This window comes from Primulina eburnea, chromosome 15 (assembly GCF_022965805.1).
Source record: "Primulina eburnea isolate SZY01 chromosome 15, ASM2296580v1, whole genome shotgun sequence".
Taxonomy (NCBI): Eukaryota; Viridiplantae; Streptophyta; class Magnoliopsida; order Lamiales; family Gesneriaceae; genus Primulina; species Primulina eburnea.
This window is the reverse complement of record NC_133115.1, coordinates 34,634,644-34,651,168: the sequence shown is the minus strand read 5'-3', so window position 1 is coordinate 34,651,168 and position 16,525 is coordinate 34,634,644. Positions and strand designations below refer to the sequence as shown.

At 34.3% G+C, this 16,525-nt stretch overlaps 3 protein-coding genes across 6 annotated transcripts; 2 read left to right on the top strand and 1 right to left on the bottom strand.

Moving 5' to 3' along the window:
- The first annotated feature begins 1,252 nt into the window (after positions 1–1,252).
- Positions 1,253–2,871, top strand: LOC140815679 (protein trichome birefringence-like 42). Its single transcript, XM_073174748.1, has 5 exons — positions 1,253–1,524; positions 1,653–1,824; positions 2,008–2,171; positions 2,253–2,411; positions 2,506–2,871. Exons 1-5 carry the CDS (start codon positions 1,253–1,255, stop codon positions 2,792–2,794), a joined length of 1,056 nt encoding a protein of 351 aa, XP_073030849.1. The 3' UTR covers positions 2,795–2,871.
- A 2,896-nt stretch (positions 2,872–5,767) lies between these two features.
- LOC140814102 (B-box zinc finger protein 22-like) lies at positions 5,768–9,686 on the bottom strand. The gene is made up of 3 exons (XM_073172972.1): positions 9,338–9,686; positions 7,278–7,706; positions 5,768–6,272 (listed from the first exon to the last, which is right to left on the bottom strand). Exons 1-3 carry the CDS (start codon positions 9,518–9,520, stop codon positions 6,003–6,005), a joined length of 882 nt encoding a protein of 293 aa, XP_073029073.1. The 5' UTR covers positions 9,521–9,686; the 3' UTR covers positions 5,768–6,002.
- A 2,639-nt stretch (positions 9,687–12,325) lies between these two features.
- LOC140814203 (zinc finger BED domain-containing protein RICESLEEPER 1-like) lies at positions 12,326–16,129 on the top strand. 4 transcript variants are annotated; one of them, XM_073173112.1, is made up of 4 exons: positions 12,326–12,546; positions 13,213–15,236; positions 15,327–15,392; positions 15,946–16,129. In XM_073173112.1, the coding sequence occupies exons 2-3, from the start codon at positions 13,247–13,249 to the stop codon at positions 15,377–15,379; spliced, it is 2,043 nt and encodes a 680-aa protein (XP_073029213.1). In that variant the 5' UTR covers positions 12,326–12,546; positions 13,213–13,246; the 3' UTR covers positions 15,380–15,392; positions 15,946–16,129. The 4 variants fall into 4 exon arrangements, with proteins under 4 accessions (XP_073029213.1, XP_073029210.1, XP_073029212.1 ...); XM_073173109.1 differs by lacking the exon at positions 15,946–16,129 and adding an exon at positions 15,527–15,768; XM_073173111.1 differs by lacking the exon at positions 15,946–16,129 and adding an exon at positions 15,527–15,768 and having other exon boundaries at positions 13,182–15,236.
- The last annotated feature ends 396 nt before the right edge of the window (positions 16,130–16,525 follow it).

The window sequence follows — 16,525 nt, the reverse complement described above, 5'->3', positions numbered from 1 at the left end:
TATAGATATTAAATTATATATTTAAGACAAACGAAGAAAGACATTCAGCAATTAGACATAAACTTGGGATAGATTGAACTCTTTCGGGTTTTTGTGCAAATCTATGTGAAATTGAAAGGGTATGATGCTTTGAATGCATTGACATTATCATTATTAAATGTATTTTTTCTTGTAAAGTATATAAGTTGGGAATGGTTGAAATTTTGTTGTTGGGTACGACTCCCCATAAAATTTTCGATCACGTATACATAAACAATCTAAAAGTCAAACAGTAATAAGCTTGAGTTTGATTCAAGTTTTTATCAACAAACACGAGCTCGAATTGTCTTCAAATTATTAAGCTCACGAAAAGCTCGAGCTCGACCCGTTAAAAGCTCGTTTATTTTGTCAATCAAGCCGAGTTCGAGCTTTGATTCAATAATAGTTCATTTATCTTGTTTAACAAACCTGGCTTGAGTTCGGCTCATTTGATATTAACAAACCTGACTTGACTTGATATGATTAACAAACGAACTCAAACGAGCTTTTTATCGAGCCGAGCTCCGAATAGCTCGAGAACGATTTGGTACATTTACATCTCTACGTATGCACCAAATTAAACCGAAGTTTTGAAATAAGATTAACTCGAATGTTTCTCGTTGAAATAAAATCACAATTCAAATGAACCGGTATTTCCAAAATCTGGAATTGGTATTTACTAGGCAGAATTCTGTCGTCACAATCTAACATTAATCGAGATCCAAGCATTAATGGACAATAAAAATGCAGGTCTTAAATGCAACGAATAGAATTAAAAGATTTGTTAGCCCACAACGAGTGAAGTTTAATGGATTTATCGAATAGTTTTTGTGATTATGGGCAAATCTTTACCATATTACAATTACAAATGGTAAAAAAAGAAGAAGAGAGAGAGGGGATGAAATTGCAACATCATCCTGTTAGTCATGGGCATATGCAATTTAGCCCTTTATATAATTATATTAATTCCCACTTCAATTTCATTTTTAATTGTATAGATATAGATAGATATGAATTTTGACAAGGGAAACATTTTGTTAATTTTTCGAGAATTGGTTAATTTTTTTTTTTCACATTTTGACCAAAAATAAAATGTTAAGTTATATAAAAATTAATTTGAAGGACTAAAATTACAACTCCTGATAACTAGCAGATCCAAATTGTACTTTTACAAGTTACGAAAGGTGAATTACTTTATAAATACCAGCATAACTTGGATACTCTCCCATACAGAATGGGTTTCAAGCCTTTGTCGTCCCTCTGTCACTTGTTTGCCATTGTTATCTCTTTTCTACCGACAAAATATGTAGCTTTCGAGGAAGAAAAGCCACTGAAAAGCTGTGATTTATTCAAGGGAAGCTGGGTTTTTGACGATTCTTATCCACTCTACGATGCATCGACTCAGTGCCCTTTCAACGACATCGGACTCGATTGTCTGAAAAACGGGAGGCCTGATAAAATGTACCTTAAATATAGATGGAAGCCGATTGATTGTAACATTTCCAGGTACATTGTTGTATCTGAATTTCTACTAAATCGAAGGAGCCCGTGTTGAAAAAAGGAAAAAAGAAGCATGTTTTTTAATTGGATTATATATAATTTAACAGATTGTGTACATAAATTTGGGATGACAGGTTTGATGGTAAGGTGTTTCTGGAAAAAATGAGAGGCAAAAAGATAATGTTTGTAGGGGATTCACTGAGTGCAAACCAGTGGCAATCACTGGGGTGTATGCTTCACTCAGCACTCCCAAATTCTAATTTCACCTTGGACTCGCGAGGATTGATCACTACTCTATCCTTTCCGGTAATATCCAATTTCTTCCCTTAAGATGATCATGCATGTGGGATTTATTCATATTTGGATCGCCACGAATCTTTATGTTTCTTGGTTGCTAAAACTTTAATTGTTAGTGTAGTAACAAAAGATCCTAGGACTGGAGATCGAGATTAGCACTTACTGAACCTTTTATCTTTCAACGAATTAAAGGAATATGGAGTTTCTGTCATGTTCATGAAAAATGGATTCCTGGTAAGCCTAGTGAACCGCACACTCAAGCTTGATACACTCAGAGGCAGCGACCTGTGGATCGGAGTCGACATCTTAATCTTCAACAGCTACCACTGGTGGACACACACCGGCCGCCTTCAGACGTAGGGATCGAAAATATATTCAAATTAATTTTTATTTTATTTTAAAATGAAGTAACTAGACTTAATATTGGATGGATGCAGATGGGACAATTATCAAATTGGTGACAAAATAATCCCGGACATGGATCGAATGGTGGCATACGAAATAGCTCTGACAACTTGGGCTAACTGGGTTGATTCCAACATCGATCCCACCAAGATTGCTGTTTTTTATCAAGGAATCTCTGCAGTTCATTACAAGTTAAGATCATGAAAAGCAATCCATTATCATATACAACGCTATTTGCTCATGAATTCTTGGCACGACTTAATACAATATAATCGTGATGATCAGTGGCAGCGAATGGAAGGAACAATCAAAGAACTGCATCGGGCAAACGACTCCGGTTGAAGTGGGGGTCTACGTCGGGGAAAGACCTCCGGGTGATGCGGTGGTGAGGAGCGTGCTGAGTAACATGAAAAAGCCCGTATCTTTTCTGGACATACTATTGCAGACTCAATTGAGGAAAGATGGGCACCCGTCGGTGTACGTGGGCGGAGGGGTGGATTGCAGTCACTGGTGCATTGCTGGTGTACCAGATACATGGAATCAACTTCTCTACACTATTCTTTTACAGACTTGAATATTATAAGCAGAAGAGCACAACTGGCTAGTTTAACTATGGAGGTGTTTGCTGATCAATTTCGGCTCAGTTATTGCAGACATATGGTTTTAATTAAAGATAATTTTCTAAACTTTTTTTGGATAATTTGGAGTAGTTTAACCTCGAATTCACAATTAACGTGATAATCTTTAATAGTATGAACAAAAAGTGATAATTGTAGGGTATATAAAAAAACTATGGGGATGAACTTGTAGTTTTAAAGTTAATCGGGTAGTAAATGTAAGTTCGAGACAAACCTAATGGGAGGTCTTTGTAATTTTTAAAGTTAGTTAAGTTTTTTTTAATACTTATGATAAACAAAAGAAAATGAAAATTAATACGTAGGATCAATTATTGAAATGTTTGTGGATATATTGTCTTTAATGCGTTTCGGTCTAGAGTTTTGAAAGTAATCTTTTGGTTATTGGCAAAAACTTGTATGAGACAGTCTCGCGGATCGTATTTTGTGAGACATATATCTTATTTGGGTCATTCATGAAAAATATTACTTTTTATGATAAGAATATTACTTTTTATTGTGAATATCGGTAGGGTTGACCATCTCACAGATAAATATTCGTGAGATCATTTCATAAGAGACCTACTCCTAATATTGAGTGGGTCTCATGTGAGACCGTCTCACGGCTCATAATGATCTGTGAGACAGGTCAACCCTACCCATATTCACAATAAAAAGTAATACTCTTAGCATAAAAAGTAATACTTTTTAATGGGTGACCCAAATAAGAGATCCGTCTCACAAATACGACCTGTGAGACCGTCTCACACAAGTTTTTGCCCATAATATTAGAGATGGAGTGATTTAAAATTTTTTGTTAATTCATTTGGTGAATTGTTTTAATCTAATATTAGGTTTTGTTTGGATTAAAGGGTTCGGATTTGAGGAAAATTTCAAATCAATCAAAGAATCTGAAACTCATGCATTTCAAATGATTAGATTAAAGAATGAATTTGAAATCGAAGAAAAAAAATTATAATTGGGTAATACGATGGATTTCAAAATCTTTTACTATAATTTTCAATCAAATAGATTCGGTGAATTTGATGCATGAATTAGAAATCAAATCCACTCAAACATTTCAATTCATATACAACTTAATGATTTTACACAATAGAATTCGATGTATAATTTGCAAATTGGGAAAATGAATCGTGAGAAATTAATTAGGAAAGTACAAAAACCAGTCACAGAGAAAAAAATTCAATGACATCGTCTAAGTTAATATAGGAAAAAAGATATTCTGGATGTAGCATAATCAAATCCAAGTATGTATTAAAAATTATATCATCAAACTAAATGAGAAGAATATATACGAGTGAATAAACTCGTGAGTGACTTTTCTCAAATAAAATAAAAAACAACTTAAATTTTCAAGCTTAAAAAAGTTTATGACTTTCCATTTGTTTTTAAATCAGAAAATATTTCCGATTGCAAGTCATAAACATTGCTTAAAACTTGTTTAAGTCTGTCAATTATTGTTAATTAATGCCTATAATGACGAGTAATTAACTCGTTGCCACTCCAATCTTTGTTCACTTGACCTATAAATGAATCTGATTCATAGGCTCGTCAAAAATAGTACAAGTTTGTTGCTTTTTTCAGATAATATGGACTCTGTTATTTTACCAGCATTCAAGCAGCAAGCGCTGATATTGATCCAGGCCTGCTGCAACGGGCCATTCAGTTACTACAGTCGACGCCGCCCACGTGGCAGAATGCCGTGTTGAACAACTTATTGATCTTTCTTCTGGGTTCCCCGATTCTTGTGTCGGGGTTGTCATTTACCGGTATCGCTGCGGCGTTCTTGCTTGGCACCCTTACTTGGCGTGCCTTTGGCTCTTCTGGGTTCCTTCTTGTGTCCTCATACTTTGTCATTGTGAGCTAAGGATTCAACTATTTCAATTTTCTCTCCTGTACGCATTTGCAACTTTGCATTCGTCTCCTGAAAAGTTAGGTGCCATCACGGGTTTCACGTGTGATTATTTTATTGGAATTTGGGATGTAATTAGGAGGTTGAGTTCGAGCCAGTCGAGCAAGTATTGATCAGCAGAAGTTAATGCACTTTGTTATTAGTTGATATGAATTGATCAACCTACAATTTACAGGGAACCTTGGCAACAAAAGTGAAAATGGCTCAAAAGGAGGCTCAAGGAGTTGCCGAGAAAAGAAAAGGAAGGAGGGGAGCCATCATGCGTGTGATCGCTGCCCAGATTGCTAATTTTGGTGAAGTATCATTGGCGCATGGGTTAGTTACATCATCATTATGCTGTGACCTCATTTCATGAAATATTGCTGATTTTCGTGTTTTCTCTCTCTTTTTTTCCCTTTGATTTTAAGCTAAACAAATGTAATCAACATATCGATGGGTAGCATTTTAGCAGTGTTCATGCAGCAATTGGTAATAAAAAATCTTGCATAGGAACAACGGACTCAAGATAAGTGGTTACTCCGCAACTCAAATGCATAATTGACGAATTAGCATCCAGAGGTTTAAGCTTATAATGCTTGCATAGATTAAAATATTTTTGACCCCAAGAAGAGGATAGAGAGTAGAGGATATCACCGTGCAACAATCTCATTTTCCTCGAGACATGTTTTTAAGTTAGAACTCTACAACTATGACGTGTTTACTTTTCGTGATCGGATATCTCATTTCGTTAGTGACATTACACGATTGAATTCAATAATATTTTGAACAAATGGCGGAATTCGCTCATCCAAGATGCAGAAAGTGAAGGTTATCATTAATATAGCTGTGGTGTGAGAAAGGAAATGCTGCTAAAAATGGACAAAACAGAACATCCAAGATTTTCAAAATGTTGAGATAATTAGCTCAAGTTGCATCTAACTAGCAAATTAGAGAGAACTAAAAAAATATTGGATATTTTATGCAGCTTTCCATGGTTTCCCATTTATACATGACACCAGCGTTTTCAGAACAAACCACTTTCATCCCATTGGTCATATTAAGTTGCAAATACCTACTATCCAACTTGATTCCACAACCTTCGACACTAGAACAATAAAAAGAACATCAAACTTACAGACCAAAGTAATCATCACACAACTAATTATCTGCAGCAACAGAATGAGGCAAGAGGCAATAATTCTATGCATCCCTATGAGCCGAATATCATGGTAGATGTGAATGTTTCTGCGTAAATGTCAAAACTGCCGCCTCCGTTTTGAGTTAGCACGATGATTGAAATTCTGCAAGGTTGAGGAGCATATGTCAGGAACAAAGGCAGCAGAGTCGGAAGGATCCTGGTAAGTTTTAGGGCATGAAATTCCAGATGCTGTTGGTGGAGAAGGAATCTGTGGCACTGTCCAAAATGTATCCGAGACATGTTCTATATATTCATCACCATCAAATTCTCCATCAGCAACTTGTACGGTAGGGGAGTAATCTGAATCTCCAAACTTCCCACTATCTGCCTGGAGAAGTTTGGTCACAGAAAAATAATGTTAGGCTCTAAATCACCCCGTTTCTATGTATTAGTTAAAGTCATATTGAAAATCATAAAGAAAGAGGGCAGAAGTAGCGTTTGATCCTTGCAAGATGATACTGAGTTAAAACCAAAGGCGAACCCCTTCAAACTAGAAATACTTATGAGCTATTAACATATATCAATTCCTATTACTGGGGATGGGAATTACCATAGCAAATATATTGGTGGGAAAGAAACATGCTCGAATACTATGTTAAGGGTGTTTGAGCCCCAATTCACATTTTTTTAAAACATGTCAATCCAGAGAAAATACTGTGGTGAAAAAAACATTAAACACATGAACCGTGGTCCGTGGAGACTGCTAGAGTTCAAGGTTTTTCATTTTTTGATGGCGTGATCTTTCATGTGGTCCGTGGAGACTGCTAGAGTTCCAGGTTTTTCATTTTTTGATGGCGTGATCTTGCAGTTGTGCGAAAAGCAACATCACAAAGAGTAAAAATGGTTTAATAATCGAAAATATATCACAAACGTGTGCCAATATAATCCTGAAGCCCAACATGAATGCAGTGGTATGGAAAATAAAAGCCCAATTTTCATTTACACTTAACAGATACAATCAGAAGAAACTACTTTTTTTATTTTTATTTTTTTGTTTTTTTTTTCCTTTGAAGATGAACGACGTCATCCAAGACTGTAACCAAGAATACTCGATTAAGGACACAACACGAAGGAAAATTGCTAAAACTAAGAGTTAATCTCCAAGCCAATTGATTATCTTATAAAAAACGCAAGCATCAAATATTACTAATAAGGATTCCCAAGAACCAACAAGCACTATTGCCAGAGCTGGAAGTCAACTAATGCACCCATCAATATAGGCCAACATAAGAATATGTGCGTGATCAACATAGACCGGCGGAAGTATGAATTGCATTGTATATATGTAAGGATATCTAAGGACATATGGAGATAGATTATGCAAAAAGCATACCTTAGATGAGCCATTGTCCATGAAATTGTAACTCTGATTGAAATCACCAAATCCAAGGAATTCATCCAGCTGCCAAGGTGAAATATTTCCAGTTGCAGAAACACCAGCATATGGAGGCTTTAACGATGAATCCCCACCGATGCTAACTGGGACAGGTAGATTTTTACTGGATTGACCAATTGATGAGACTTGGGTGGTCCTCTGCCTCTTTGGAAGAGAAGATTCCGGTTTAGAGTTTTTTTCATTGGATTGAGTCTTCCCCGAAGATGGAGATGGACCAGGTTCAGTAGCTTCAAGACCTACTTTCACTCCAGTGAGCAAAAACCTCTGGTGCAACGACACCGAGGAATTTGCAGTATGTATGGCAACATCACATTTTCTACAAAGCAGAGCTCGGTCCTCCAGACAAAAGAAATAGCCAATAGCTTCCTGCACAATAAATCAACATCAGAATAACATGGAATATCATAATATCCATTGATCAAAGTCAGTCTAAGGAAAAATATATTTCATCTGACACCTACAAATGAAAGAAAAAGAGTATCATGTCATCTTTTAATTACAACGGTTCGAAGCGAATGCACCATTTCCATTATTTTACACTTTCAAGATAGCATTTTGATCTCCAGGCATCGAAATAGACTGTCAATAATTAATAGATTAACCTCATCAAGAAATAGGTCTTGCATCCAAGCTACATGATTGAAGCAACAGGCCAATCGGACCTAGTGGACATATATATCTAACTTCATTTATAGGTTAACTGAGTGAAGAAGACATATATCATTTATCAAACATAGTGCATTTATCATCACGTGAAAACACGTAACTTTCACGTGATAAGAAAAGTAAAGAAGATACAGTTAGTCCATCCTACAGAGCCAGCTATACGAGAAGTCAGTTATAATCTGGCGACACAAGAAAAAGGACAGTAGACATCCATCCCGATCAATTCGAGTTTATTCCCCTTCCCGCTCTCAAATGGTACAATTCAATGATGCAAAAAGGACCAAAAGAAATTAATTCTAAATATTCTTCTCCTTTCATTCACTGCAGAGATGAAAGAGGACATAAGACTCAATTTCCACAGGGATTTAAACGGGGTCTGCACAAATCAAATTGTGTGTCCTAAAATGAAGTGTCAACGATCCTGAAGGCAAGTGTGACCTGCAAGCCAAAAAAAATATCTGTCCACCAACAGGTAACTGCTGAGTTGAAAGCATTGAACACCTAGACCATAGTCAAGACGGTAATGCTGGGACTTTAATCATCATTTTTTACTGTACATACAATTTTTTGTAAAAATAGAATGGTTCAAGATTTGAATAATGCCAAAATTATTGGAAGTAACTTTAACTAATGAGGTTAGTAATGACTAAAATTGTTGATATTTATTCAAATGAATTGTTATTCAAGCATTCCAACACCATAATTCGATAACACGAGATATCATGGAATCAGGAGCAGACCCATGGAGGTACTGAAACGAAAAGAAGGGGCTGCCCGATTAAATTTGGGAGTCAGCAGGTATGCCACTGTATGAAATGGAGTTCACCATATTACACAATGCGACTCAATTCCACATAAACATTTTATCTACAAATGGAAAAGGACAGATCATCCCATGTTTTTCCTGACCATGCTTATCTGTGGAACCACTTATTGTAATATCTTTTAGAATTAGACTGAAAGTCAATAACCACAGAAGAGAATAAATAAAGATCTGAACCGAAAAAAATATCTGAACAGCTCACCTCAACTAGCACCAAACAGCATTAAAAAAATCTCAAATACACCCATCTCTCAATGCCCACAGAAAAAATATCACACCTCAACAGCTGAGCACTGATTATTTCAATTATAACAATTCCAGGATAGTTATCAATTCGAATCAGACTTCAAACAAAAACCCAACATCCACACACCAAGAAATAATGGTAATTCAATTAATTGTCACCGCCTAAACACAATACTATGTACTGATTATTACAACTCCAAAAAAATTCAGAACCGGGAAACACGGGCCTCAAAAGTGTAACACACCACACTAATGATCGAACCTGGCAAATATCACACTTGGGCATCTGGGTATGCGAGCCAGTGAGCGGGACCCTCTGGTGCTTACTGACGAGCTTGTTGGCGCTGTGAACTTTCTGATCACAGTCCCAGCACAGCGCCGCCTCGTCCGCACAGCAAAGGACGTTCGCCTCCGCCGCCTCGCAAACGTTGCACTGTATCTTCATCCTACTTTACCTCAAAACTACTCTAAAAGCGAAACCCACACCCGAATTCAAAAAAAACATCAAAACGAAACGAAAAATCTAAGGTCGGTTTTGGTAGACGAAGCTCCTTCAACAGAGGGAAAGAGAGGGGAGGAGAGGGGAAGGCTTGTGTAGTTCACTTCAGAGATCCATTTTTGCCTTTATATATATATAGATAGATAGATAGATATATATATATATATATATATATATATATATATATATATATATTATTTTGAAGTGTACTTATAAGTATCTATTAATAAAACAAGATACTCAAATAATAAATATTTTCGGTGAATTTTTTTTATAATTTCAAAATTGTCTTTTTAGACATTTATTTAGTGTAATAAGTGTTTTTGAATTTTTATTTTTTATAATTATAAAAAATAATTATACTAAATTTCATGTTCTATTTAATTTAATTTGAAAAATATTATAATTAAACAAAAAAACTTTAAGAACAAATTGTGTGTAATATTTAATATTCACGTTTTAGATTATACACATCGTATACGCGCAATTGCTTATCTTGTAAAAACTTGATGTCTTAATAAAATTGTTTTGATACGTCGTATGACATCAAAAATTTCGTTCTCTTTTTATTCCAACGTCATTTACATGTTTCACTTTTATTACTTTTGATTTTGTTGTTTTCATGATAAATTTCAAAACTCCCACAACTTCTCTTCCTATTCTCACATTAAGATATGCTTTCAATTGTCGTATTTGATCGTACTTAATTATTTATAATATATTTTATTTAAATTGACATGATGTTTTTTTTATATTTCTTATTTATGAACATTACTTTTGTATATAATTTTAAAAATATATAAAATTGGAACCAAAACATTTGAAATATAAAATTGTTTGTGTATTATTTGTATGACTTATATCGTGATTCGTGTGTGGCCGTGTGGGTGTCAGTGAGTCGGTTAGCCAAATAAGCTCGTGTGGGTTACGTGTGCACGTCACCTCAAAATGTATAAATATTTATTATTAAAACTAGTGTACCGACGCACGCATTTCGTGCTTGTATAATATTTTTTATAATTCATTTAATTTATATTTAAATGAGGATCATAATATAACTATAAGAAATAGTGAGGGACTAAACTATAATTTTGATATATAAATTAAAAAATAAACGAAAAAATAAAAGAATAAAAAAATGATCTTAATAGGAATTTAACCTTTGACCTAAACTCTTAAGAACAAAGACTCTAACCGCTGAACTATATATAACTTACATTAAAGTTTTAACATTTTATTAATATATATAATTAATAAAACAGACCATGACACCAAAGTTAGTTACTATAAGTGCATCACCCTTAATAGGTACTAGTTACTATGCACACGCGTTGCGTGTGGTTACAATCTTTTTTATTATTATCGATGTACTAAAATGAAATTTGACAAATTATGGAGGGAATAAATTTATATTTAATGGTTGAAATGAAAAAAAAATAAAAATAAAAGTGTGTGTTGAAATTAAAAAAAAACAAAAAACAAAAGTGTAATATTAATATTATATAAGGGTAAAAGTGGGAAAAAAAGTTGGTGTCCTCTCTAGGTAGTTACTATGAGGCCTTCACACTTAGTATAATAGTATAGAAGTATAGATAGATAAATATCATTTATATTTTTTATGGTTTATAAAATTCACGTTGGTTTATTATTATTATTTTTTCATAGCAAAAAATCCATATTACTGAATTATTTAATACAATAAATTATAGAGTAGGTTATTTGTGAGACGGTGTCACGAATCTTTATACGAGAGACCTGTCAACCCTACTAATATTCACAATAAAAAATTATATTTTTTCATGAATAACCCAAATAAAAAATTCGTCTCACAAAATACGATCCGTGATATCTTCTCACACAAATTTTTGCTAGATTCTATATGCTGGGTGGTTGCATCTACATATTAAATGAGCGCAAAATTAATGTAGTACTTTCAATGTGCCAAATATTTATTATCTTTAAATAACTTTTAGTTGAAATATCTATTTTTTTAATAATTGTATGTAAGGTATGAAAATGAGAATATCTTCAGACAATATTTGATGGGAATGATAACTCGTCAAATGATTACTTATCTTTGTTGTATTTAATATTCGATCTAAATTTCATAAATGATTAGAGTCACAATTTATATGTTTTTCATGTATAATAATAATAATATAATTTAATCAAATATTATAATAAACATAAATATATTTTTATCGTTATGTAATATTAATAAAATTTGTACATCCCAATATTTTATGTATATTGTAGAATAAAAAGTTAACCAAATTTTATATATCCCTACAGAAATTTAAAATAAACTTTTTGTTATTTTATATTTTATTTGTAATAGTAGAAAATTATGTCAAAATTTTAAAATATCAAATTCGTAGTTGTTTTTTTTAAAAAGAAAATTTGTAGTCGTTATGTATTTATGAGAATTTTTTTTGGTCATGTATATTTATTTATTTACGATTTTAGTTATTTATGTTTTAAAATTTCGATTTTAGTACGTTATCTTTGTTTATTTTTCTAAAATTCTAGTTTTTTCCTATTACGTGGAATCATTACAATGATAACACTCGATTAAAAAAGATTAAAATTATTATTAAAAAAATAACTTACTAAAATTGAAATTTAACAACATAAAAAATCAAAATTACAAAACTAAAAATATAATTTTTTCTACATTTTATAATAATCAAAATGTTACGAAATAAGGAAAGCAAACATAAATGGTATTTACACTCCAAACCTTTGACCCAACCCGATTGATAAAATCGGGTTTACGTCAATGGCAAATTTCGACAAATAAAGCGGATCCAGTTTTTCGGGGTGTAATTACCAAAAGAGAAATTGGTTTCAATCAAATCCGAAGTCCATATCTAAACAAATATTCCAAACCCTAGCCCCTTTCAACCTGTTTCGGATCCTCTCCCATCGGACTCTGCCGCTTAATTCGCCATAAGCCGGAATATCACCAGCAGGTACGTACGATTACGGCTTACATGTTTGGCCCGACCCGATTTCACTTTATGTGGATCCGGATCTAATACTTTTCGTGTTCTTTTATTATTCTCAACGTTCGAATTGTTTTCCGTTTCTGCGGCTTACGTGGGAAGATTTGTTCATGATTTTTATTTGATATTTGATTCCGTGCTATAGTGCATGATTTATTTGGAGTTGTCTTGTTTTGGATCAAATTAATCAAGGAATGTGATTTTTATTTGGGAACAAAAAAAGGGAATGTAACTCCTGAATTGCATATGGCCGGAACTGGTTAAGTGAAAAATTATTAGTTTTACTACCTATGTGCTCGCCTTTGTGTGCATGCGCGCTTGTGGATTTATTATGTTAGAGACTCTTTATTGATTCGGCTTCAATGGCAATTGACGATCTTTATACCCTTTTTTTCCCACAAAAGTTTATGCGAAGGCTCCATAAAAAAAAAATATTTTTTTATTAAAAAAATACATCACGCAGTAAAACTACTGTTTTTTTATGCATTCGGTGTGAGGTGCTGAGTGGAAAGCTGCGCTATTTTATTCATTTCAGTTATTATTAAAGAGGAAGTAAAGTTCTTTAAAATTGCCGTCGTTTGTATCTAAAACGAGCTCGACAGTGACTGAAGCTCATCTCAAAATTGATGCCAGATGAAATAGATATTTCTTGTACAAAGCCCGTTTCATGGAAGTAACAAATGAGGTCCCTGCCAAGAAAACAAAAAGGTTGACTTCTGTGGTGTGGAATCACTTTGAAAGAGTGAGAAAGGCTGACGCTCAATATGCTGTTTGTCTCCACTGCAAAAAGAAATTGAGTGGATCCAGTAACAGTGGTACGACTCATTTAAGAAATCATTTGGTGCGATGCCTGAAGAGATCCAATTATGATGTTTCTCAAATACTTTCCGCCAAGAAGAAGAGAAAAGAAGTTACTCTTGGTCAAAGCAATCTTGGTATCGCAACTATCAACTATGAAGAAGGGAAAATAAAAGATGAAATTTTAAGTCCTATTCCTCTCAAGTATGAGCAGGAGCAAATGAAAGATGAAATTAATCAATCAATCAGTCTAAGAAGTATTAGGTTTGATCAAGAGCGTAGTTGGTTGGATCTTGCTCGAATGATTATGATACACGGTTATCCCTTGGCCATGGTGGATCATGTTGGATTCAAGATATTCGTCAAAAACCTACAACCCTTGTTTGAATTTAATAGCAATGCCATTGAACTTGACTGTATGACAATCTATGGGAAGGAGAAACAGAAGTTATACGAGTCCATTCATCAAATACATGGTAGAATAAACCTTTCAGTTGATATGTGGGGTTCACCTGAGAGTTCTGAGTGTATATGCTTGACAGCCAACTACGTTGATGAGGACTGGGTGCTGCAGAAGAGGATGCTTAACTTTGTTTCACTAGATCCATCTCACACTAATAATACACTTTCAGAAGTTATTATAAAGTGTTTGACAGACTGGGTTATTGACCATAAGCTGTTTTCAATGACATTTGATGATTGCTGGGCTTATGAAGATATGGTTTTCAGGATTAAAGATTGGTTATCTCAAAATAGACATCTTCTAAAGAATGGAGAGTTATTTGACATGCGATGCATTATACATCTTTTGAAATCCACTGCCCAAGAGGTCATGGAAGAATTCCGGGACGTGACAAGTAAAATTCGAGAGAGTATAAGGCACATTAAAAGTGAACAAGCAATCCTTGTAAAATTTAACGAAATTGCTCACCAAGTATGTATCAACAGTGACAAGCGATTAGTTCTTGACCGTCCAGGGCTGTGGAATTCAACATATATGATGCTTGATGCAGCAATAGAATACAAAGGTGCTCTTTGTATTATGCAAGAGCATGATCCTGCATACTCAATGGCTTTATCTGAGAAAGAGTGGGGATGGGCTAGTTCTATTGTAGGTTACTTGAAATTTCTCTTTGAGTTTACAAATGTTTTTATGGGGAACAGATGTCCTACTTCGAACATATTTTTCCCAGAGATATGTGATATGAACATTCAGTTGATTGAGTGGAGTAAGAACCCTGATGATTTTCTTAGTTCTGTGGCCCTGAAGATGAAGGAAAAATTTGACTGGTATTGGAGGAAATGCAGCTTCGCTTTAGCCATATCCGCAGTTTTGGATCCTCGTTTTAAGATGAAGTTGGTCGAGTACTATTATAGACAGATTTATGGAAGTAATGCTCCAGATCGCATCAAAGAAGTTTCTGACGGCCTTAGGGAAGTTTTCAATGAGTACTCAATGCGCTTAACTTTGTTCGAGGAAGATTCAGCCAGGCCTGGTGGCAGTATGCCCAGTACTAGCAATGGTACTAGAGACAAACTCAAGGGCTTTGACAAGTTCCTCTATGAAACTTCACAGAGTCAGAGCACGGCATCAGATCTCGACAAGTATTTAGATGAGCCTGTCTTTCCTCGTAATTATGATTTCTGCATACTGAATTGGTGGAAAGTTCACACTCCAAGGTATCCTATCTTATCGATGATGGCACGTGATGTTCTTGGTATTCCTGTGTCCACTCTTGGACCAGATGTAGCATTCAGCAACATTGGCAGAGTGCTTGACCAGTATCATGGTGCTGCAAGTCCTGATATTAGAGAAGCTTTAATGTGTGGGCAAGATTGGTTAAAGATGGAGCCTGAAGGTTTTGAAATTTCCATATTTATTATGTTACAATATCTTCTTTCTCTTCACTGTCCCGAGTAATAAATAAACCTTTTTCTTTGTCCTGCAGTCACTGTAACTTTGAGCAGTTCTCCATTACCACTTTCAGTGGAAACAAGTTGATGTACAATAAATGGTATGGTTCATTACTTCTATTTTTACTTTTATATTTCCGAATCCCATTACGGGCGAAATTCTGAATTTGTAGTAATCCGTTTATTCTTGATTTCTTGTGTAGATTGTTCCTTTTATTCTTGATTTCTTGTGTAGATTGTTTGACAGTGAAGAGAATCATGCCATCTCTTCCACTTTTAGCAGAGATATTGTCATAATGGACTGCATGAAGTTGCTTTTCTTCTCTAATGACTTGGTATTTTTCTGGTAAAACTTAAGGGCATTTGTTAGGGTAAATGCAAATCTTGATTTGAATTAGACTGACAGTTTATGTATCACTCATTTGTATTAACAATGCCATAAGTTTTCAGGAAAGGGGGAGATGTATATTATGCTTTATCTTGTTCGTATGCGCGTGCATGTATGGCTTTGTATGCAGTAAGTAGTTCGTCATTGGCCTGTGTTTGGACTTTGGACCTTAGTTTTGGATGAGAAAAGAACAATAATTGTGAATGTACTGAAACATATACCAACTAGAAATGGAATTTATCAAATTTTACTACCACGAATTGCAGGCTAGAAAGTAAATGTGGTATATAGACCATATGTAGAGGATGTATTCAACCTTATTGTCAGTATCATTTTTATTTCAAAAAAGAAAGAAAGAATGGAGACTTCATGTGGGTATATCTCGACCGGGAGTGCAGCTGAACAGTTGGGAGCAGCGTGAAGAATTTTTCAAATTTGGAGTACGCGAAAGTTGAATAAGAATGTAGTTGAAGACCTCGATAACCATTGATCAGAGCACACTAGGTGGAGTTGGTCAGATTTCATCACTGATTATTTAAATATTTATTTAATTGGTATTGTTTTCGAGGTTTATAAATATCTAATTTGAAAAACTCGGTATTTTTTTTAAAGCGTACAAAGTTTTTGGAAAGGAAAAAAATAAAAGTTACCGTAGTGCTCAGTAAAGGAAACTTTTATTTGATAATTGATTTTTAAATATGGTAGAGCAGAATTTAAGATCTTCAAATAATATTATGTTGCGTTTATAACGAATAAAAAATGATGAATTAGAATAAATTACTATACTTGGAGATTTTAAATAAGTTTTTAAAGAGAAAATAAAAATGAGATCAGGATAAGAACGAT

What these genes read in the sequence shown, in the direction of transcription:
- LOC140815679 (XM_073174748.1), top strand. Translation starts at nt 1,253, where the DNA reads ATGGGTTTCAAGCCTTTGTCGTCCCTCTGTCACTTGTTTGCCATTGTT. An exon ending in ATTGATTGTAACATTTCCAG is followed by an intron (nt 1,525 to 1,652) that starts GTACATTGTTGT and finishes TTGGGATGACAG; the next exon opens with GTTTGATGGTAAGGTGTTTC. An exon ending in CACACCGGCCGCCTTCAGAC is followed by an intron (nt 2,172 to 2,252) that starts GTAGGGATCGAA and finishes GGATGGATGCAG; the next exon opens with ATGGGACAATTATCAAATTG.
- LOC140814102 (XM_073172972.1), bottom strand. Translation starts at nt 9,520, where the DNA reads ATGAAGATACAGTGCAACGTTTGCGAGGCGGCGGAGGCGAACGTCCTT. An exon ending in CCAAGTGTGATATTTGCCAG is followed by an intron (nt 7,707 to 9,337) that starts GTTCGATCATTA and finishes TTTATTGTGCAG; the next exon opens with GAAGCTATTGGCTATTTCTT. An exon ending in TGGACAATGGCTCATCTAAG is followed by an intron (nt 6,273 to 7,277) that starts GTATGCTTTTTG and finishes AAACTTCTCCAG; the next exon opens with GCAGATAGTGGGAAGTTTGG.
- LOC140814203 (XM_073173112.1), top strand. Translation starts at nt 13,247, where the DNA reads ATGGAAGTAACAAATGAGGTCCCTGCCAAGAAAACAAAAAGGTTGACT. An exon ending in GTTAAAGATGGAGCCTGAAG is followed by an intron (nt 15,237 to 15,326) that starts GTTTTGAAATTT and finishes TTTGTCCTGCAG; the next exon opens with TCACTGTAACTTTGAGCAGT.